General features: G+C 40.6%; 2 protein-coding genes across 7 annotated transcripts in view; both read left to right on the forward strand.

The window, feature by feature from the left end:
* Positions 1–1,083: 1,083 nt before the first annotated feature.
* lactb2 (lactamase, beta 2) lies at positions 1,084–5,712 on the forward strand. The gene is made up of 7 exons (XM_035671373.1): positions 1,084–1,319; positions 1,995–2,155; positions 2,293–2,413; positions 2,608–2,786; positions 3,787–3,935; positions 4,282–4,369; positions 4,605–5,712. The coding sequence occupies exons 1-7, from the start codon at positions 1,198–1,200 to the stop codon at positions 4,646–4,648; spliced, it is 864 nt and encodes a 287-aa protein (XP_035527266.1). The 5' UTR covers positions 1,084–1,197; the 3' UTR covers positions 4,649–5,712.
* Positions 5,713–14,649: 8,937 nt separating this feature from the next.
* Positions 14,650–23,329, forward strand: part of LOC118334438 (nuclear receptor coactivator 2-like) — a 49,210-nt gene continuing 40,530 nt past the window's right edge. For 5 of the 6 annotated variants that reach the window (XM_035670347.1, XM_035670350.1, XM_035670352.1 and 2 more), the window contains exons 1-2: positions 14,650–14,706; positions 18,941–19,006. The gene's annotated coding sequence lies outside the window, so the exon portion shown is untranslated. Of the gene's footprint in view, positions 14,707–18,940; positions 19,007–21,078; positions 21,254–23,329 lie in introns of those variants that run through there. The other variant, XM_035670348.1, reaches the window with a different exon arrangement.

The raw sequence follows: 23,329 nt of genomic DNA on the forward strand, positions 1-23,329 counted from the left end.
TAGATCCAGACAGATCGAACAGCAGAATTTTTCTTGGTCCAGCTGAACTCCTTGCTGCGCCATTTCCCCTCTCAGTGACAGCGACTGTCTGAGTTTCACTTACAGCGCACACATTTCACACAATGTTGTACACACCCTTTCTTATAACCTGCAGATCTATGAAGGGCAGGGAACCAATAAATATCTTTCCAGGGTGGAGCTCACTGTGTGTGAAAAGTTTTCTGGCTTTACTTCATTCCACAAAGGGAATGAACATAGGGTGTGTCATCCGTCATTTAGAACATGCAGTAAGGATAATTAGACTTAAAGGTCCAGTGCGTAACTTTTACGAGTATTTATTGGCATAAATGTTAGATAATATTAATAGGTATGTTTTCATTGGTGTTTAATCACCTGAATATAGAGACCACCATGTTGAACTGCCATGTTTCTACAGTAGCCCAGCACGGACAAACCAAACATGGTTTCTTTGGGTTTCGGGGCCACGCTCATTCCCAGTTCGTCCAATACAGACACCAGCGGTATTTAGGTGTATTTAAATTTAAACTGTTTTTAAAATGGTTAAAATCAGCTCCACCACGAGCAGCTGACTTAAAGTAACTTATTTTAGTTTTACATTTTTTGTTTACATTTGTAGAACCATTTCACTTAGTTTCTGAGTTTTATATTTAGCTTGCTTTCTGTTTTATTGATACTCTTGATTTTAAATTGTTGCCTAGACTTGACGTGATCACTTTGTGGAAGTTAATGGGGATGCAATTAAAGAATAAATAAAGAACACAATAGACCTTTTTCACAGCAGCCTTTTTGACATGAAATAGTAGGGTAAACACAGGTGTTATTAATAATACTTGGATTAGGTTATAAACCATATTTTTAACAGGTAATTAGTTATTGAATTTTTTTACATTTTTAAAGTAACCCAGTCTGATCTGATTTCCATATTTAGAAAGTATAGAAGAGACACCAGTATGAAAACACTGTTAAACAAAACACACAAAATAAAACCACTATTACTGCTGCTGTTATTAAAACGAAGCTTTTATTTTGAAGGTTCCGTTAGGACAAGCCGGAAGTAAACACTGTTCACATGCAGTTTCCGTTCCAGATCCAGTGGGACGAAGGTTTCTTCTTGGACTTTAACCTCTGAATGTTTTGTCCTTTTACTCTGTAGCTACCTTTACATCTCCTCCAGCTATGAGTGCAATCATTCCCCGGATAGAGCAGCTGTCTGCCAGGGTGGTTCGGGTTTTGGGCTGTAACCCGGGACCGATGACCCTGCAGGGAACCAACACTTACCTGGTCGGCACTGGGGAAAGGTGATATTACACTAACGTTAGTGTTTAACTGTGCAAAAGGAAGCTTACTGACATTTTCCATTTTAAAACGACTATTTTGGGCAATAACGTGAAAGTTAAAGCCTCAGTAAGCCCCTTTTTAGCTCGTGGAAAAGGACGTCACGCCAAATTCCATTCAAATTTTTATAAATTTAATGTTTTCTTGTTTGTAGGTAAAAATACTTCACATATAGACCAATACTGCAAATGTATATTAGGTTACCAGGACCCATTGCTTAATTCGGCTTAAAAAAATATTAGACCAGGTTTTAAAATATATGCATTGGCAGACTGGAAGTTATACATAAGTAAAAGTTTGATTTTATTATGTCATAAAGTGATATATACAAAACTTAGTTGCAAAAATATACTCAGTATGCCTACACAGTACAGAAATACACACAGCCAACACAAAAACGCCTAATTCAACAGAGTATGTGTGACAAACTAGTTAACAAACACTGGCCAATGTGTCAACACTGAAGAAATGCTTCCTTCCTCCTTTTTGAGTATTTCATAGTCGTTATAACAAAGAAAGAAAATAAAAGCAACAAACCACAGACTCTACAGCAGATTTGGTGTATGTGAATATACAGATAATGACTTTTAAAGCCTCCACTGTGTGTCTCCTGTATTTAAAGTGTGATTATATTCCAGGCGAGTGCTGATAGACACCGGAGAACCCGGTGTACCTGAATACATCAGCAGTCTGAAACAGGCACTGAACCAGTTCAACACCAGCATCCAGGAGATCATCGTCACACACTGGCATCACGACCACACAGGCGGCGTGGAAGACATCTGCAGGGACATCACCGGTGAGGACAGTATGCGTGGGACAGGTTCAATACTGTGGGGCCACTACAGTATTATCTGAAATCGAAACTTTAAAGGCCAGTTTCTTTTTTCTAATAATCAAAAATTCAACTTTTCAAGTCGGCTGTCCCTCCTGCAGGTTCTGAGGTCCGAGTCAGCAAACTTCCTCGCTCCAGCCAAGTCAGAGAGACAGCGGGAAACAAAAGCTTTACTTACCTGAAAGACGGAGATGTTGTCCAGACGGAGGGGGCCACACTCAAGTCAGTTGAATTACATTTTAAACCGGCAGGACTTTCACAAGATGTACAAGAAATAAAAACAACAACCAACATAAAGGATTCGCACTCGGGAAACACAGTTAAAAAATAATATTAACGTAATTAAACAGTTCTAATACATACACACATAAGTGTTACAGTTATTTGAGCAGAAAACAATGTTTTATATTTCCCAGAGTGCTGTTCACCCCAGGCCACACTGACGACCACATGGCCTTGCTGCTGGAGGAGGACCAGGCGCTCTTCTCTGGCGACTGCATCCTGGGCGAAGGCACGGCCGTGTTCGAGGACCTCTTCGACTACATGAAGTCTCTGAAGATCCTGCTGGACTCTGAGGCCGACCTCATCTACCCTGGTGAGTGAGCACTGGTTTTCTTTTTCAACCTTCATTTATTCATTTATTTTCCATCCCTTTAATATGAATTCTTACAGTTTTTTTTTTTCAAATGTAGTCACTATTATTCAGGATGCAATAGACGTGTCTCCTCTCCAGTCACAGGTTGTGTTATTAGGTGCTGAACCATGCAACAAACACTGTTGCAAGATGGTGAATCACCAATTTACAAATGAGAACGGAGAGATCTATGCTGTGTCCTAGGAATTTAGAAATCTACTGCAACAGGGAAGTGACTGTCTGACAGTAAATAATGTGTCAAGATAGTTATCTGGAGTGTATTGAGCTACGTAAAGACATGTTCCTACTTCCGTGCACACTTGGCTGTAATGTGCACACATTACGCATTCAGTGGCTGGTAGTATATACTATGCAAAAAAAAAAAGCGTTATGCAAAACTTTGCAAATGTTCACTGCTTGTATCCGGCAGTAGGTGCCACACCATCTCTACTGAGTGCACTCACATTATTATGAAACTTTTTTTTTTTTTTAAATGTAGTTCCATAAAATGTAAGAAAATAGAGAAAAATGCTCATCATGCCTTTCTTAAAAATTACAGTAATATCAAACTAAGAAAACATCCAAATCTTCACATTTGAATATTTGATAAATTACCTAAATCTGTTTGTCAATTAATAAAAGTTATTGTCAATTAATTGTATGTTGATTATCTTTGACTAATATTTATATAAGACACTTTTCTTCTTAAAATAAAACTTTCAACCAACAGCTGTTGCTCTCTGGTTGTATGGGAAGCCGCACATCTTGTCAATCGTTCCAGTCAAACCAAAACAAGAAGCTTCTGCAGTCATTTAATTTTATACAATCGAATCTAATAAATACATCAAGATTAAATGCAACTACAACTTAAAATTGTGTCCCTGCCTCTGATAACGCAAGCATCCACCTCTCTAAAGTCGTTCAGATGTTTGTAGAATAACTGCTCCTTCTCCCTGTGCAGGTCACGGACCCGTGGTTCAGGATGCTGGCTCTAAGATCAGACATTACATCAGCCATCGAGACCAAAGAGAGCAGCAGATCCTGGCAGCCGTTCAGGATGGAGCAGGAAAGCCTTTCTCCTCAATGGAGCTCGTAAAGATCGTCTACAAGGTCAGGACAAAACTGGCTGTTACTTTGATGCTTTTTGCAGGCTGTAGTGAAGGCCGACCGCTGTGAGTAGTGAGGCTACGGTTAGCAGCGTAGTACTCCGTAACCAAATTTGGACTGTTGTAAAATATAGTCTAGCTTGTTCAGTGTCATCCACGCTAGATAAAGATAAAAAATAAAAATAAAAAAAGTCCTCAAGTAAACACTAAATTATGATACTAAAGCTAAGATACGTCTATGCAAAATATGTAGCCTGCACGCCGTGTATATTGAGGCGATTACGCTCAAAGGTTTTGCTTGTTTTTGTTCGGAGAGAAATGACGGCTGCTTCTTACGGCTTCTCTTCCAGGACACCCCTGAATACCTGCACCAAGCAGCCAACGTGAACCTGCTCCATCACTTGAAGAAACTGGAGAAAGAAGGCAAGATCAGCGTGGGTACGTCATTTCTCACTACCACTGCATAAAACATACTGGGAGAATTTCACTGGGAGCATCAGAAACCAAACTAGACAGATCTGGCAGTGCAGATAGATTTGGTAGTATGTGGGATTATTAAGGTTAAAGGTCTGTGAAAATTGATTGCATGTGCAGAAAATTAGGCTTTGCACTCGCTGACTGTTACAATATGATTGACCTACAATATAAATCTAAACTGTTGTTGTTTCCTCAGCGAACGAATCTTCACAGAACGTCAAATGGAAGAGTAACCTGTGATGCCCTCAGAGAAGAACTTCACTCGAACTGACCGCAGGATGATAATGAAAATCCATGTGGTCGATGATTTTTCAAAAGAAAGTAATCAATTATGGTTGAACGCCACACATCTGCTGATTGACACACGTTAATGGACAATCACACTTGTTGCCTTGGATGTTTCCTGACCAACAACCGTGCTCAGCAGGCCTGAGCTGCAGCCCGTGTTTGTCTGAAGGTCGGCTGAACTTTGCCTGTGCCAGAATGAGCTCTGTCATACAATGTGATCAATGTGCCACAGTGCCCCCATCTGCCTAAATTAAATTGCTTCTCTCCCTTTTCTTCTGATTTGTTGAAGGCAACAAATTTAGCTTCTTTTGTTGAATTTAGCAGACTCTAACTCCAACCCTGAACCCAACCGTGTAGAACATGATCCTAAACAGCTATTTGATTAGTGAAATAATCATTTTATTAATGGAGTTTGGTACGCAATCTTGTCTTTTTCCTCTTGCAGGACTTTGTCAACTAATGTAAATCATCCTTTCAACTCAAGAAGAACAATTAACCTTCATATAAGACAGATATTAAGAGGTGTAAGCTTACAATAAAGTACACGTAGTCCACCAAACCTAATTTATAGACCCAATGTTTTGTCAAAGCAGTCTTCCTTAGGCTTTTAAGCATGTGCATATGTAGGATATACAGCAGTATAGTAATATACAGCATACACTGTATTGTATATCACTGAGTTTTGCTTATGTGTGAAGTCTTGAGGGTGAACAACAAAACATTTGTTCTGTTAATGAACTATTTGTTAATGGTTGGCGCCTCCCCATTACTGGTGTGTGTTCACTTTATCTCAGGATAGGTTTTCACATGCACACTGAGCAGGATTTTCCTGGACTTTAATTGTGTTTACCTGGTTAATATCTGGGATGGAGGCACTTAGTAAAGAAATTTAAAGTAAATATTCCAGTTAAGTTCTCAGAGACTGTTGATGGATGCTTTTACACAATGAGGTATATATTTCTATCCAGACAACCATTTGGAGTGCTGTCACCTTATTAAAACTTTTATTTAATGTCTTTTTGTCTTTTCAATGCTGCACACATTCCCAGTCGGTCACTAGGTGGCAGTATTTACTCACTAAATTATAATTTACACTAATACAGCAATGTATGCAAATGTTTCAAATATTTTTAATTTGTTAAAACTTAATAAATGTAAAGAATGTGAACATGTGTTGGGAAAGATTGTTAAACAATATTAAATTATTCTACTGTGAAGTGCTGTTGTGTGTTTCTGCTCATGAGTTATTTTTTTTATAATTATTGAAGCTCATCGTAAAGTTCATATAAAACTAATGAAAACTGAAGTTTACCACTTCAAAACAACTTCAAACAGTTGAATTTACTCTACACTAAATCATGATGATCCAATATTCCAATGACTAATAATCAGATCTTTAGCGTGAACTTGACCCGTGGTTGACCTTCAGTTATCTGTTTTCATTTTGACTAACAGCTCTGATGCATTTTGACTGTTTAGGGACTTTTTTTCATAGATGTGGGAAAAGCTTTTTCTCTCGTATCTGATTTTTTCGACCTAAACGCCTCTTTTGTGGCACTTATAATAAAGAACGTCAGTGGATGAAATCATGCAGCTCCTTGGAAGTTAGACTACAGTCCCACATGTCTAAAGCAAACACTGCTGAACTTAACCTGAGTGTTTGGTGGTGCTGTGAGACTACAGAGATAAATGGAATAAACACAGATTAGAATATCTGAAGCTTACAGTCATATGAGAGTGTTGGTGGTTGAATATGAGATTGAGTCACAGTAATGACATACACCAAACATCGTAATAAGGTTATTATTCACCAATGATTTGCTCAGACGCTATAAATCAAGAGTTATTTGATATTTAGGTTGTCTTTTAACATATGGCCAGGAATCTGGTAATTTACAGTATTTCTCTTGATATACTGAGAGAAAAATATATTAGAAATACTATTTCCTTTAAAAAAGATAATATAATATAGACGGTAACTTGCAGGGCAAGATTAAATCCTAATAGGAATATTACAACAATATCTTAGGAACACACTAAAAGGTTCCTTAAAATCCCTTTATAGTCACATTAAGATCACAGAAAATTACACAGAAGTGAAATAGTGCTGAAATAAAAACACTAAAAAGTATGATATGGTCACTTTTAACATTCTTTTAACAAGTCTTTATAGGAATATTAAGTTCATATTTTAGTTTTTGTAAGACTATAAGACTTATTACACACACCTTTCATCTGCTTATTAAATATCCGTACTAGTTAATACTTGTATAGCAGCTTTTATAAAGAAACTTTGTCCCGTTAATCATTCTCTTGTGATCAAACACATTGCTCTGAAGCTAAATCAATTATTTTTCTTACATATAATTATTAAATATAGCAACTTCTGATCAACCCATATCAATATCAGGCCTCAAGGACCAATGTGTATTCAGTGGCATACAGCGATAAAGTGTCTCACCGTCCAAGCGTGATACCTTATTTTTAATATAATTATATTCCATTTCTGCCTATAGATCCTCCTAAATGTTACACACTGAACAAGGTTCATTTAACAATGTCAGGTTAGCCATGCCCATTTTTTGGATTAAGCACCACCTACTTTTGGAGTTAAGCACCGCCCACTTTTGGAGTTAAACCCCGCCCATTCCGAGTACAGACACAAATACAGATAATTATTTGGTTGAACAGATAACAGATAATGTTGTACTCGCTCATCGCTACCAAATCGCACATAATAATGCGTCCTAATAGTAATTCAGTTTCAAACTTATTACTTTTTATTTAATTAAACAAAGATCAACAATCCCAGACAGCCACACAACTTAACTCAAAAAGGCGGGAAATAAATCTAAAATACAGAGAAATAATTGGATTAAATAATCCAAATTATATTAATTTAAAAGTATAACACATTAGTTTAGATTTTAGTATTATGCATTAGTTAAAGAGTGTGTGTGAGGTGGAGAGAGACTGGTAGAGAGACAGCAGTGTGGTAATGAGATGAGTGGTGGTGGTGAGGGAGGGAGGGAGGGAGCGCGCGGCAGAGCGGCGCGGCGGACCCCGGAAGGAGAGGGCGGGGAGGGCGAGGAGGAGGAGCGACCGATGGGGTCCTAGTCGTGGGTAAAAGCACTAAACAGCGAGGAGGCTCTGCGAGCGAGCAGGGACACCATCGCGCGGTCGTCGCCCTGGGGACGCACCATGGGGCGGCCTGGCCAGATCCGGCTCTGGACCGAAACCATCACCGCACAAGCCTGCCGACAGCCCACGCACCGGCCGGGCGGCTCCTCAACTCTCCGAGCCGTAAGCTCTTCCTTGTCCATTTCTCTCTGCGACCCCTCTCCTCATCCTCTCCTCATCTCTTCGCTCTCTCCCTCCTCCTCGTCTTACTCCTTCAATCCCACTCCACAAACATAATAATAATAACAATAAGACTCCTGTAAGTGTTGTTACACCGAGGTTATCGCACTTTTACGCGCTGACATTACCGCTATGATACCTTTACGCGCGGGTATGAAATCATATCATAGGGTTAACTAGTCCGGGAAATAACGTTAGAACCGACCGGTGTGTGTATCGTGCAGGTTTGTGTGTGTGTGTCCTCGGTGTTTTTAGCCTCTTAAATGAACTGTTAACGGGTGCACACATGCGGACTTATCAGTGGAAATTGATTGACTCAAATCTTATCGATACCCGAACCGGGGTTTTTACGCGTAATTGTCTCCAACGCAGACGGATACACACACACACACACACATAAAAAAGCTACTTTGTGACGGTTATGTGGCCAAAAATACATCCGCTGTCAGGTCTTTTTTTGCTGGTGTTTGTTTAACGTGTTCAAACAGTGTGTGTGTGATAACTGCACAAATAACCCCCCCAAACAGGACTTTGCTGTTTAACTTTAACAGTTAGCTGTTGAAAAAAAAAACAAAAAAGCCCTTCCTTGATCAACAGCAGCGACACAAACTGCGTGTGTGTGTGTGTGTGTGTGACAGCCGACGTTAGTTTCGTCCTCTTGCTGTGGTCGAAGAGAGAGAGGATGTGAACCACAACCATGTTTCATTTATAGGTGGGTTTTTTTTTTAAAAGGTGTTTAAGGCGACGTTTGTTCGTTTTATAGTGTGAAATGTGACTTATTCCCGGTTGATATTGCTCCGACTTCCTCAATCAACTCGAGCGTCAAGTGGAAAACAAGTGTACCCGTGCGGTTGTTTCAAAATAAAAGTCTTTAGTTTAGTTGGGCATTATATTAGATAACTTGAAGGTAAAGAGTTGTACCAAGAAACGAAAATTCAATTTAAAGAAGGGGGGTTTATTATAGGGCTTCAGCTGTTTAGCTGTTTAGTCACACCATTTTACAGTTTGCATATTGCACTTATACTGCGATTAATTGCGCAGCACTACTTTATTGGCATGGGAAACATTCATGTTTACATTGCCAAAGCAAGTGTAAAGTATATGTATTTACAGATTAACTTACAATAAAGCAGAAAAATATATATAAAAAAAGTATATTTGTGGGATTCTAGTAGATCTATTGCTTTTATTTTGAAGACCAACGTCCGGTCTTGTTCGTGTTAATTCTTGTGAGTGTGACACAGTTTATCGATCAGCCCCGGGCAGTGGGCAGTGATGTGAAGAGACTCACAGCTCCATTATATATATATATATATATAGTATCAGGTGGAAGTAGTAAACTTGCAGTGATATTGGCAGTTGTTTAAAATAATGTACACTGGGGAAAATATACATGACAGAGACAACAACTGTTGACATAAACAATAAAGAAGCAGCGTGAGGGCCTTTTATTTTGTAAAACAGAATGTAAATCAAACATAGAAGTCATCTTTTAATCTACTTATCAAATCAGATTGTCCGCAGACAAAGTTCTCTCTGTATCAGCACATACACTGTAGACCGTCTGTGTTTGAAGATGCACGACCCGAGGACACTGTTAACTTATTCCTCTTTCAGTGTATCCGTGCTTTACATTCTGTGTGGCAGCTGGTTAAAAGCTTAATGTGCACACTCTCACCAGCCAATGCGAACTAAAACTTGCACACTCTTTGCACCGCTGGGCGTCCACCAGATGTCTTCCATATTTTTCTGCTCTGAAATATCACACTGATGTTTTAGCTTTTTCCCCGAGGCACATCGACCACTTTGTGCCTCTCTCTTTTGTATGATTTGGACTTTAAAAGCAGCGGGGACGAGCCGCGGTGCATCGTTACTGTCTGACAGTCAGCTCGGCCTTCGCCAGTGCAGGTTCAGGAATTCGTCCCTATTTGCTGTTGTGCTGGTATGTTACTGTAGAGAACCTGTAAGTTTGCCTACGTGACAGGTGCCAATGGTCTCCTCTGGATGTGTTATCTTTGAGGGCTGGACTCATGATTTTTTTTTAAAGCTTATTTGCTCCCTCCTGCACCCCAAAGTGAACTTTGAAAAGGATTGCAACACCAGAGTCTGTGTTCATCCACTCTGAGAGATAATTTCTGTCATCCGTTGGGCTTTTTTTGTTTTCTGAAATGACTGAGGGCGTTTTCATGCTGTTTATGCGTCTACACAGTTCATTAACATAAAACAAACACTGTGCTCGGCTATTGGAGTTTAGTATTTTGTTACTTCTTCGTTATAATGCCGTCAGCTCAGCTTTAATGTACCGGGGATGAATATCAGTACGCTTCAATACCGTTTCAATGCCAAAAACTACCTTATAGTGCTGCGGCTAGAGTGCAGGAATGTATTTAAGACCCAGATCTTAACATGAGATTGGCAGTTTGCCCAGTGAGGGATTCTTAGTGGCTTGAATTCACTGAACCACGTGAGGGCTCAAATAATGCCCTGACCAATGACAACAGCAGCAGCAGCAGCAGCAGCAGGAGGAGGAGGAGGAGGAGGAGGAAGGGCAGAGGCTTGACTGTGCAGTTCTCCATAGCTGGTTTTCTACCAGGTCTTATCCTCAGCAAGCTAAAGGAACACATATGCTCCTTTTTTAAAACCCTCACCATCAAATCACTTTCTATTTCCTGCTTTAAAAATAACCAAAGTCTAAATAACTCAGAGAGATTTGAATCAGATTCATGTTAAATCACACAAATAGTGGCTAAATAATGGAAACTGTGTGAAAACTTTACACTAGGTGTGTTGTGAAAAAAAAAAGCTCACTGAGCAGGTAAATATGAATGTAAACATTTGCTGTAGTGATGACGTTGGAGAGAACTGGTGTCCACCATTCAGGTTTGACCCAACAAACCTGATTTCTTAGTCAGCTTGGATTCATATAAAGCAACAGCTCCCATAAACACCTGCTAACCTGCTTTCAAACCTATCTCTCCCTACCTAGGTGCTATTTTATATTTGTCCCACATGTTACTTTAATTGCAATATAGGTGTCACATGTTTGGTGCCCACTCTGCTGGTCCACCTTTTACATTTTTCACCAAGGTGTGTATGTGTGGGTCTGTGCTTAATCAGCTGTGTTTGTTTATGTCTGGATCTTCTCTCACTGCCACCAACTTATCACACACACTTACACTCAAACACACACACGCACGCACGCACGCACGCACACACACACACTGCCACCTGGCTTTCTGTCACGTAGCAGAGACAGTCGTCTTCCAGGTCTGATCCTCCTGAGACCAAGTGCTCTAATTAACCAGCACCACACACACACACACACACACACACACACACACACACACACACACACACACACACGTGACTCTTCTGCAGTGCCTGAACCCATACTTATGTGTAGATTCATTCGCTCAGCAAAATGTATCAGAGGATGTGCTTACAATATACAGTATATGGCAGTACACTGTAAAACAAAAACAGTTCATTTAACTCTTGAAAAAAACTTAGTTTTCTTAGGTTAATAAATTCTTGATTAAGCTGCTTTTACTTGTAAGTGGCACTAACTTAAGTTTGAAGTTTATTTATTTAAATGGGACAGTGCACGAACATTCCTGATTAATAACTTTTTACTAGGTGTTTTGTTTTTACAGAACAAATAAAATTGTTCTAAATGAAGTCACTGTCACTTAAAATTAGTAAAGCTACTTGATCAAGAATGTTTAGTTAGTTGGTTTTACTTAAACATTTGATGTAATCAGTTTCAATATTCTTTTGAGTTATATGAACTTCACTGCAGTGCAGATACTTTTAGTCTTCACTTAACATTTCTGAAACAGCTGCCACATATTCCAGTGGTCTGTGGGGTTTGCAATGATTTGCTTAGAGGCTTTTGTGCCTTTCAGACAAAGGTATTTGTTGATCTCCAGTCAAAATGTAACGCACATAAGAGGCGCCAAACAAAGCGCAGAGGTTTTTTATTTCATCCTACCAAAGTCTTTTGTTTCTTCAAAGCCAGTCAGAGGAGGAGAGGAGCTCTGACACTTCAAAACCAGCAGCGGCACTGATATCACTGCTCACATAGTAGACAAGGTGATGCCGCTGAGATGTAGCTGCACCTTGAAAGTGTGCACACTCACTTTAGATAAATCTGAAACACTTTGATCAAATGTGCAGGGGATTTCTCATCGGTACTCTCAGGCAGAGACGTATCAACAAGTGAGAGTTTCACTTTACAGAATATAATACAGAATGCAAGAAATGCTTATAGGCAAGACAACTCCAGTATATAGCATGTCATATACGGGGTAATTGAAAAAAATGTATGAAAAATGATTACTAAATTATCACTAAAAGCATTATTTGAACCTTTAACCTTGAATTTGCAGATAATAATAAAACCACAGTTCCCAGTCTGGTCTACAGTTTGTAGCCATTGCCCTGACAAAAACACTGACCCTGTTAGAGAAACACTTCAGGAGTTTTCATCTGGTCTTCAACCAGTAGTCATAGTGGGATTACACATCTGGATGGCCTTAGAGGTTTCTGCATTCAGCCAACATATCCCAGATATAACCGCTGTCATAGTTCGCCATTCGGAGCCAGAGTCAGTGGTGATCGTGGTTGGCACGGTGTTATCGAGATCACGCCCATACGCCTGGTCGACTAAATCGCAAGCAATCTCAGCTGTCAATCATGACGTGACAAACACTTTTTATAGCAACAAGCTCAGATTATAACTGCAACCCTGGTGTAGACGAGTACAAAACAGCATTTTCTATGGACTGATCATATGAACTTCACAAGTCAAAGTTCAACAAGGGATCGCTGTATGCCACCATGTGGATGTGATATTAAAACTTATATTAGAAACCTCCCTTTACTGGTTTGAATTCTGACTCTCAGGGCGGTCGTGTTGTCGTTTTCCTCGCAGAAAGTTTGAGTTGACAAAATCTCTGAAAGGCAGCATAATATTAAACTAATGTTGCAAATAAGATACAAACATTAAATTGCTGCAGTCTGCAGGACCTTCCTATGGGAAAACTGTAATGAAAGCTGTGCAGGGTTGGAGCAGCAGACCTGGGAGCCAAGTGTAGCAGGTTGCATAACAAGTGCTAATTTGGTTAGCTGGAGTTGACGGCGGCTGTAATTCTCCAGCACTGTGACAGCACAGCTGAGTTAGAGAGAGAGTGAGAGAGAGAGAGGGAGAGTCCACAGGCCTCCAGTCGGATAATACAAGCTAATAGCGTAACAAGCTTTTGCAGAACAAACGTAGGCTGTGGCCAGAGCTAATTGTGGTATTCACTACCACTTTTTTGGCCGCAGGACGTTGTTGCTAAGATGACAGCGATAAGACTGAGCAGTTAGACAAATATTGTGGTGGTTACTGCAGCCAAAAACTAAAGCTAATTCTTAATTTTGACAGTCCAAGACGCTGGTAGTCTGATCCCATGTCCACACTGTAGTCAGAATCACCTGAAACTGAGAAACTGTAGTCATTTCATGGTAAGTTATTAAATGTGTTGCATCAGGAAATACTCAGAAAACTTTGTAAACTTCAGTCTGCAGACGACTTCTCCTTTTTTCACACATGCAATCAAAGCATCAACTCTGGCTGGAGGACGCACGCTGTGAGACATTTGAGGATAAAGTACGGTTGTCCTTTAGTTAGTCTAAAGTTGAGACTTAAGTTTGAACTTGAGATGGACTGACCACTGCTGAAGTTGTCTCAGAGGAGGAGATACGCACACCTTCCAAATCTCATCTCTTTTTTCGTTCAGAGTTTGAACGTACCTCTTCCAGCAGTGTTTAAGGAAATGAATTCTTGTCATTGTCCCGTTCATCTTTGTTAATCAGTCCAAATTCGTTTAAGGATCGTGTCAGGGATGTAGTGGTTTGTTTACAGTCACTGGAGTGCAATTGATTTACACTTCCTGATTTCTCAGAGGATTTCTTCGGTGTTTTCTAAATGTGACACTGCTTCCTGTTGCATCCCTACCTTAGAGCTGCAACGATTAGTCGATTATATTATGTATATATTTTGATAATCATTTAATCGTTTTGAGTCTTTTTTTCTTTAAATGTCCAAATTCTCTGATTTCAGCTTCTCAAATAAATTATGAATATTTTCCTTAGTCCTCTATGACAGTAAACTCAACCGATTATCTTCTGGTTGTGGTCAAAACAAGACATTTGAGGACACCACCTTGGGCTTTGGGAAACAGTGATCAGCGTTTTTCACCATTGTATTACATTTTATGGACCAAACGACTAATGGATTAATCGATAATGAAAATAACCTTTAGTTGCTAGATTGTATCTCCAATCTGTAAAAGAAACACACATGCAAATGTTTCCAAATGACCCTTGTGCATAGAGAAACCTAACTCCAGCTTGAGTTATCGGCTGTAACGTCTGCTGCGTGGTTGTATAGTAACCCAGATCTGAACTCAGTGGGGCTGTGGATCTCTGTTTTGTTATCATTGAGCTGCTCAGAAACACAAATTATTCACAGTCAGGAAGTAGGCCGTCTCTCTGTGTGTCTCTAATTGACTTTCTGTGGCTCTCTGACTCTTCCCTCTCTTTGTGTCTTACAGACATCCTGTGTGTGCCTGTGATTGCTTACCAAAGTTTACCACAATGCCACATGTGTAAGTAATTCAGACTGAAACTCTCCATCATTAAGAACAAAATTAGGTCTCAGACATTAACCATTAGTGCTGTGTGTGTGTGAATTTGTGTTAATGGGTTTTTCGTCCCCATAGTTATAAACAAAACTGGTTGGAAGTCCACCACACCTTGACTTGCTTAGTTTTTTATTTATTTTTCGAAACAATCTCCAGGAATTTATTCGTATGTTTTTATTTTATTTAAAAAATCTGTTAAAGTTGGATAAAATGTGTTTGTTATTGTTTACAGATGACATGTTCCATCTTTTTCTGCCTCAGCATGCTTATTTGTTGTATAAATTACATACTATGTGTTTATCTTTGAAGAAAAAAGCATTCTGCAGATGGGAGAAATTTATATTTTATTCCCCCCTTCATCTCTGCATCAACCAGTTTGATTGTTGTTGGTTCCCAATCTGTGAACATGAGACGTTTTCTGAATATAGCCAATAAAATAACTCAATGTGGAACTGCTTTTTCGCAAGGCAATAAGATGAGTCAATGAGAATGACTTAAGGTAGCCACGCCCCAAAGCATACTCAGGTTTATGGTCTGTTTTACTCTAAATGGGACCATAATTTACTAAATGAACATAATGCTTTATGGAAGAAGACTGAAACTAGAAGATTGAGAGCCATAAACTCCAGTCAGGGAAAACCCTGTTTACTGAGCAAATAAATCAAGAGAGAAGGCTTATAATTTCTCCATTAGAGTGGTATAATTTTGTATTGCAGCCAATGCAGCTCCCCTTGCTGGCGTTTAGATAGAATTCAGGTTTTCTAACACTTGCATTGGCTTGACTTTACAGACCTGGAAGCTCTGTCCATTATATATACTGTAATAACCAATTAGCAAGCCGGCTGTAGCGTTGACCTGCTTCCACCCATAGTACCCTCAGTTTAGATGCTGCTGTGGACCTTCAGCCATCAATATCAGTGCTAACAAGACAGGCTGTTTATCCCCCCCCGCTCCCCCTTCATGGCTCACCATGCTGTCAATCAAACATGGGCTGTGACATGACCACTCAGATGGTTAGACAGAAAAGGAATCACATTAACATTGTTTGTGACTGCAGGAGGGGATGGCTAATTATTTTCAGTTGGGCTTGATTACACAACAAACCCCCTTGAGATACAGTAATTAAGTTATTTGCATCCCCCCCCTCCTTTTATAGCTTTAACTGTCTATCTGCAGAAGCCTTTTCTGAGCTGGAAACACAAAATAATCTTAACTCCACTAACTAGCTTTTTCACAGCTTTCAAACCCAGCGTATCACTGTCTGCAACAGCCTCCAGCAGCCTGCAGAAATGTTTCTGAGTCTGACACCACTCACTAGACACCGCTCGCAACGGAGAACCTCTCTTTCCTGGGATTAATTCTAATAGTACCTCATATATACTTCTTACTAAGTACATCCCTGTCCTTTGCCAGCGAACTCCCAAGTGCCAAACTGATGCAGCCACGGATTCTTTCTGTCATTGTGTGTCGGCAGGAAAGAAAAGCATTTGTAGCTTGCAATGTGTGCTTGTGCCAATTCACCAAAGCCAGCCTGGGTAGCCAGATTCAGCATGTCGCAATCCCTCCCTACCACACACAGACACACACACACACACACCACCACACACACACACACCACCAACTGACACATGCTGACCAACCACCCAGCACCGCACACCCACACACCCCACAACACCTGACGACATAGGTATCAAACTATCTCTGCCCAGGGGTGGCCAGCGTGCATCGTTGAAGTGTGTGAGGGGTTTCGAGTCTGCTGTGTCAACCTGAACAGCCTGAGAGGCCGGGCTGTCTCAACCATCGCACGCACCACACACCTCACAATCTCTCTCATCCTCTCATCCTCTCAGTCCTCTCAGCACAACACAGCACAACACACACACACACAGACCACAACACACACACACACCACACCACACACACTTAGTAAAACAGCACAGCCAGCGGGGGAAAGAGCCAGCAGATGTTCTCCGGCATTGTGGCCCGCTGACCAAAGAAAAAACTCACTCTGCTTCTTCTTAACTACTTTCATTTGGCTGTCTCTTGATTACAGTAACCCGCTCCCACCACACTACGCCCCGGCCCACACACACACACACCACAGTGCTAACAACTTTCTAAAGAATGCAGCAGCTCAACCTGCTGCTCCACTTCACCTGCCTGCAGTTCATCGGCAAAGAATCATAATTGTCCAAACCTTTAAAGTTGTAGCATGATACGACTTTAACCACATCAGTGTCATCACACTTCATCAAACTGACCTGGCTAGACCCAAATGTGAGAGAACCATTTTCGCCAACCGAAATTTCCGCGAAAATCTATCAAAAGAAACCACTGTTTGTCATTAACTCGTGTGTTCCATCCCATTCTCACCCCCCCGTTAATACCGTGACTTAAATTGTCTTCTCAGAAGTTTCGCCCTCCTCTTTCCGACGCAAAACCATCCGATGGCTGGCGGCCTATTCCCTCCAGGCGGCCAAATTAACACCCGCAGCCATTAAACCACTGCAGAAGAAGAATGCAGAAAGCATTCTTCACATTTATGTTCGTTTCATGTATTAATTTAAAGAAAATCTTCTTATCGTCTCTTCAGTGGATTTTATAAGTCACATTGGTTGCCTGTTTCTGTTAAAGTGACCTTCCTGTACACACCCAACGGTCATACGTAGAAGAAGTCGAGGTACAGTAGCCGGGATGTGCTGACCTGGGGGAGCAAATGTGATTGCAAATTGCTTCTTTAAAAGACTCACGTTGACGTGCACTGATGCTGGGAAATAGGACTGTGCCTTATCAAGACAAGTTGACTCACATCGACACACGGCTGGTGTTTTGTTCCAATCAGACTAGCTTAAGAAGAGGTTCTGGTGTGGGTCTTGCGCCACAACACAGAACATGGTTAAGCCTAAAAATAAATGTGGTACCTCATTTCTAGTTCAATGGACTGAATGGGAACGGCCACCCTTGATATTTTTTAAAAATGTCACTTAACAGATTTCTGGATGAGGCTTAAAGATCTGACTCAGAATAATTTACCATAAATGCAACAAGCTTCAGTTTAAGCAAATTACAATCCAGAAATGGCAAAAAAGTAGGGTCAAAGTCATAGTAACCTTTCCCACAAAACATTTTTATCACATTAAGAAGGAAGAAGAGGAGGGAGAGAGGATGTGATTCACTGAAGAGAACATGTGGCGTGTGATATTTCCTAATAAGATGAGTTTTTACTGATTACACAAGATAAGGTAGGATGACACAGACTGACTGTGCATCCCATTAGCAGGTAGACTCTTTGAGCATCTTTGGTGACGGGCTTTTCAGTGGAGACCCAGTTTGTCTGCAAGTTGAACCCAAATGCTTCTTAAAAATGTGATTCAACAGCACTTGTGAGAGAGATTCAGCTGTTCAAGTAAAGTGAGACAAATTGTTTCGTAAAATAGGATGTTTGCGAACGTGAACCCGAAGCCAGTGGGAACTCTGTGAACCTGGACCAGCACCACACTGGCCCGGGTCAGCCTCACAGTGTGTTAAAGGCCTCAAAACTCTCTGAATCGTCCTCCCAGGCGAGGTCAGTGTCTGAGAAAAGCAGCAGGTTTTCTTGTTATTGTGGGCAAGAGCGAGACTTCCAGCATAACCAGTGGACGGTGTTTAAGGTGAAGTATTTTACACTTTAAAAAACTCGACAGCATATTTATCAAACACACACCTCCAGTCATTTGATCCTGGGTGTGGCCCCTCGTTGTCCTTGATGACGGATCGACTTCTGTGGCGCGGTGCTGATATGTCTTAACTCAAGAGTACTACAACCATGTAAACTGAACATTATTCATCCTCTCGAGCATTTCATCATTGTCGGTAAATGAAATGAATAAATTCATTCAGCGTTAAAGGGAAAGTCAGACAAATTCTTTACACCTCAAAGTTAGTTTACTAGGCTTTGAAAGTGCTGTGAAAACAGTTTGTGCGAAGTGCAAAACAAAATTTCTGTATTACTCTCTAACGTTTTACAGCGAGCAGTCAGCTGAAACGAGTCTCCTGTACACATAATGTCCTTTTGTGAGTGTCACCCGAATAAAGTGTGTCAATATTTGTCCTGATCAAAGAGTTTGCTTTGAAGCTTCAGGTTTGACAGATACAGATAATGGTCTACTCGCTCATCCCTAATATGTGTCCTTTTTTTCTTGTTTTGTGTGTCTTACAGAGAGGGCTGAATTATGTCACAAGGTAACACTTTGTGGATGTTTACCCAGGATGCTTTGCAAATAAGGTGAGATTGCACATTTAATTATTATGATTGTTTTTTTTGCCAGTTTAATATATATATTTTTTAGAGATATTGTAAATGAGTTAATGCTGTAATTGGTGGAAATGTTCACAGGTCTTCACTCAAATTGAATGGCTCATTCATTTGTATAGAACCTGTTCATAGGAAAATTAGAATATAAAATACAACATGCAGATTCACATGGCAACTTACACATTATAATGTTCAACTGCACAGCTCCACCAAGCTCTTACACATATGCTGACTGTGACTCTTAGTACTTAAAAATAGTATTGGTGTGAGAAAAAGAAGAAGAAGAAGAGGTGGAGTTTAGATCCCAAAACGGTGGGATCAAAGGTTAAGAAGCCCTGCTCGGGTTTATACAGTGGAACAGTAAAACTGGTTCCCTGTACCTGCTACAGACTCAAAAAGCAAACAGGGACACCCTGGCATGACAACATGGAGAGTGAAAAAAGAAGAGTGTGTGTGTGTGTGTGTGTGTGCGAGAAACAGAGGTGTGTATGTGTAAGTGAGAAACAGAGGTGTGTATGTGTGAGTGACTGAGTGCGTTTAAATGAGTCAGCTGGCTTGACAAATTTTGTGTGCTCTACTGAGAGTGGTTTGTGTGAGTGTGTGTGTGTGTGTGTGTGTGTGTGTGTGTGACCTGTGAAGCACAGCTGCTTCCACCAGCACTTACAACCTTTGTCATTTTAAAAATTACCTTTCTCTCTCTCTCTCTCTGTGTCTGTCTCTCTCTCTCTCTCTCTCTCTCTCCCTCTCTCACTTTCACTTGTGTTTTCTGTCGTCTCACTCCCAGTGTGAGGCTCATTGTCAAAACAGGGACGAGGCTTTTAACACGAGCGCTGAATGTACAGTCTCTCTCTCTCTCTCTCTCTCTCTCTCTCCGTCACTCATTGGCTTTATTGTTTCTGACACACTTCCATTTTGACTGAAGTTCTGAACAATTGTCTTCTTTTCTGATTCTTCGAAATGCAGCATGGAGAAATGAAACTGCTGCTGCTGATGTGGTAATGTCCTGCTTTTGCTGTACACAGCCAGTGTAGACAAGGTGTTAGCCACCAAAAGTGTGTGGACACCCCTTGACTTTGGGCTGTGGCTGTTTATTTGTTAGGCCCCCATTTCCAGTAAATGCTGCATACCTTTAGACAACAGAGTGCTTCCAACTTTGTGGCAGCAGTTTGGGGAAGACCCTTTCTTGTTTCAGCATGACAATGCCCCCCCATGCGCAAAGCCAGGTCCATAAAGAAATGTTCCCCCACCCCCTCAACCCCCATCCTCCTCTGGTGTGGAGGAACTTCAGCACTGACCTCAACACCTTTGTGATGAACTGGAACAAGAACTGGAGCAAATCCCTGCAGTTAGGATCCAACATTTTGTGGAAAGCTTCCCAGAAAAAGCGGAGGCTGTTCTGACAGCAGTTTAATGCAGATGTGTCCACATACCTTCAGCAATATATTATTATTATAATACTCTACTATCCTGTTAATCAGTCACAAGGGATTTATTTTGTCAATATCGCCTTAACAGCACCCAACACCAAATAAGCAATTTAAGTGCTTGAAATGTATTCATTCAGTAATAAACATGTACATTTTCTAAAGCTTATTTCTATGTTTTCAGTATTTTTTTATACACGTGACAAAAGGTAGAGTGAATCGTCAATGTCATGAAATAACACTTGACATTAAATATAATGCGAGTTCAAAATTTAAGAACAACAGGTTATGTAAATCATTCAGTATGTAGAAAGGCTGAGAGAGAGAGAGAGAGCGAGAGGGAGAGGGAGGAGGAGGAGGAGGAGGAGGAGAGGGAGGTTTTTTTTCTGCACATTGGCTAATAGGAGGGAGGAGTGTGCATGTGTGTGTGTGTATGTGTGGTGGGAGGAGACAGGGAGGGGTGTGTGTGTCTGTGTGTGTGTCTACGTGATGGGGGGAGGGGACAGAGAGAGAGAGAGTGAGAGAGAGAGAGAGGATTTGTGGCATGTAGTTTGTCAGCTGTCATTAGGCGCAGATGACACACACACACACACACACACACACACACACACAGAGGTAATCTCACAGAGAAGAGAGGGGAAATACAAAACGAGTGTGTGTGTTTTTGTGTGCTGTGTGTTGTGAATTGCTGTGTTGACTGTGTGTATGGTGTGAAAACAGTGCGTCCACCCGGCCGGCATGGGATGGTCGGCCGGCTCTGAACTGGTTATGGACTGGTTTAACCAAAGCAGAGGTAAGTGACGATCCTGCTCTCACTGTAGCACCAGTGTGTGTACATTTCAGCTGTATTTACATTCGTAATTGAGGTGTGTTTGATGAATATTTCTCAGCTTATTAACAATATCAAATACAGCCTTGTTGTACTTTACATTATTCACTTAGATTAAGTTGTCAGTCCCGCTGTTCAAGTACCTGTCACTCAAATTGGGAGTGATATATGGGTCCACCCATGTGTTATGATTGGAGACAGTTGAGCCACCGTCTTGTTTACTTTTGGATCAAGAGTACAGTTTTAATATTAAATTGTAGGGAAATATATATGTATTTTATACCTGTGTTATTACTTCTTTTTGATTATATTATGCTGTTACAATTAATATCCCAATTATTATGAACTTTAGCACAATATTGTTGTTTAATGCTAAGTATAATATCACTATTTGGTAATAAATAGACAATGATAATGAGTTTGATGCACGCAGTATGCATGACAGGCTTAGTCAGACTAAGTGGACTTTGAACTATCATGTATTATTGTGGTTTTGATACGTGTGTGTGTGTGTGTTATGAATGACTGGTCACACTCCCACACACACGCACATCGACAGAGTGCACAGTCAGCAGGCCTGTAGCTGCTCTGTCACCTGAGGTGTAACCAGCCAACTGTGTTTACTCAGTTTGCTCCACTTCAGTAACAACTGTTGTTAACACTCATTCAGAGAGCAGCAGGTCCGCTACACGTACAGCCAATAATTCAAGGGAAACGTTTTCAAACCGCTTTGCGAAGTGAGTCGGTGAATGCAGAGTTTTGTGGTTACGAGTTCATAGTTTAGGGAAATACGAAAATGTCGGATACGTTTTTAATGTACCCGGTTTGTTAAGGTGCTAGATCTGTATTAGTAATAACTGTTTGCTTACATTTCCATAAATTAGTACTCCTGTTGTCAAAGAAAGTGCTGAAATCCACCATGTAAAAAGCTTTCTATTCTTAGCAAAGAGACAAACAACAAGCCAGTGTTTTGCTGCCTTTTAATGGTTATGTGCCCATGCAGTTGACCAAATGACAACTCATTTACAGAGCAGGAATACTGAGCAGCGCTGTATCTTTCTCTAAACTTGCTGATGTGAAAATCTTTTGCATGCACACAAAACAGAGTTTTATGAAGTCTCTCAGCTGTGACTGTATGTTAATTTTCACACTGACACGAGCTGCAGCAGCAGATAAGTCAATCAGCGAGTTAAAGGTGGAGTTTGACCTCCAGGCCAGTGGAACAATGGGAAACTCCAGCAGAATCTCTGTGTTTTTGCTTTCGTTTTGTGTTTGATACTTTTTTAAAGCTTTGTGACTCGTCCTATCAGCTCGTTTATCTCCCCTCCTTTCAGTCATGGTATCAGATATAAGCTGTTTTATATCCAATTTGTTAGTGAGTTACGGGATTTGAAATCATTTACTATCACAAGGGTAATTTAATTTGCAATATTGGCGTACAAAATGTTGCACACAGTAGTGCTATCAAAGCAAGTGGTGTTGTACAATATCAGAGTATCATGAGTGTATCACCATATCCATATCCATATCGTCCATTGACAGGATTAGTAGACTTAGTGTATTGTTACACACACACTATAAATAAGGTTACTTATAGTTATTAAGATATTCCTTTAATAGTTATTGTAAGTCTATATGCAATCGTACTAATCTAAGAAGCTTGATAATGAAACTTGAGCTGAGAAGACGAAGAAATCACGCTCAGGAGTTTTTGCCCGCTGTTGCTACACGGGGCATGACGAGTATCATTGACAATAAACAAAGCCTCTCTCTCTGTCTCTCTCTGTCTCTCTCTCTGTGTCTCTCTCTGTGTCTCTGTCTCTCTCTCTCTCTCTGTCTCTCTCTTCACAGCCTGACTGCCACATGCTTGCATTTTGGAGAATTTAACATGTTCAAGTGTCCAAAGTTCACCCACGGGACCAAATTTGGGCACAAACATTGTACTCGACTGTTTTTCCTGCACTTGATATGGTTCTGTAGTTTTTTTGCTGTATCGGGTTATACAGCACATCTGTTTAACTTCCTTGCTGCATCAGATTT

The sequence above is a fragment of the Morone saxatilis genome, unplaced genomic scaffold (genome assembly GCF_004916995.1).
Source record: "Morone saxatilis isolate NCDOM2014 unplaced genomic scaffold, NCSU_SB_2.0 Contig23, whole genome shotgun sequence".
Lineage (NCBI taxonomy): Eukaryota > Metazoa > Chordata > Actinopteri > Moronidae > Morone > Morone saxatilis.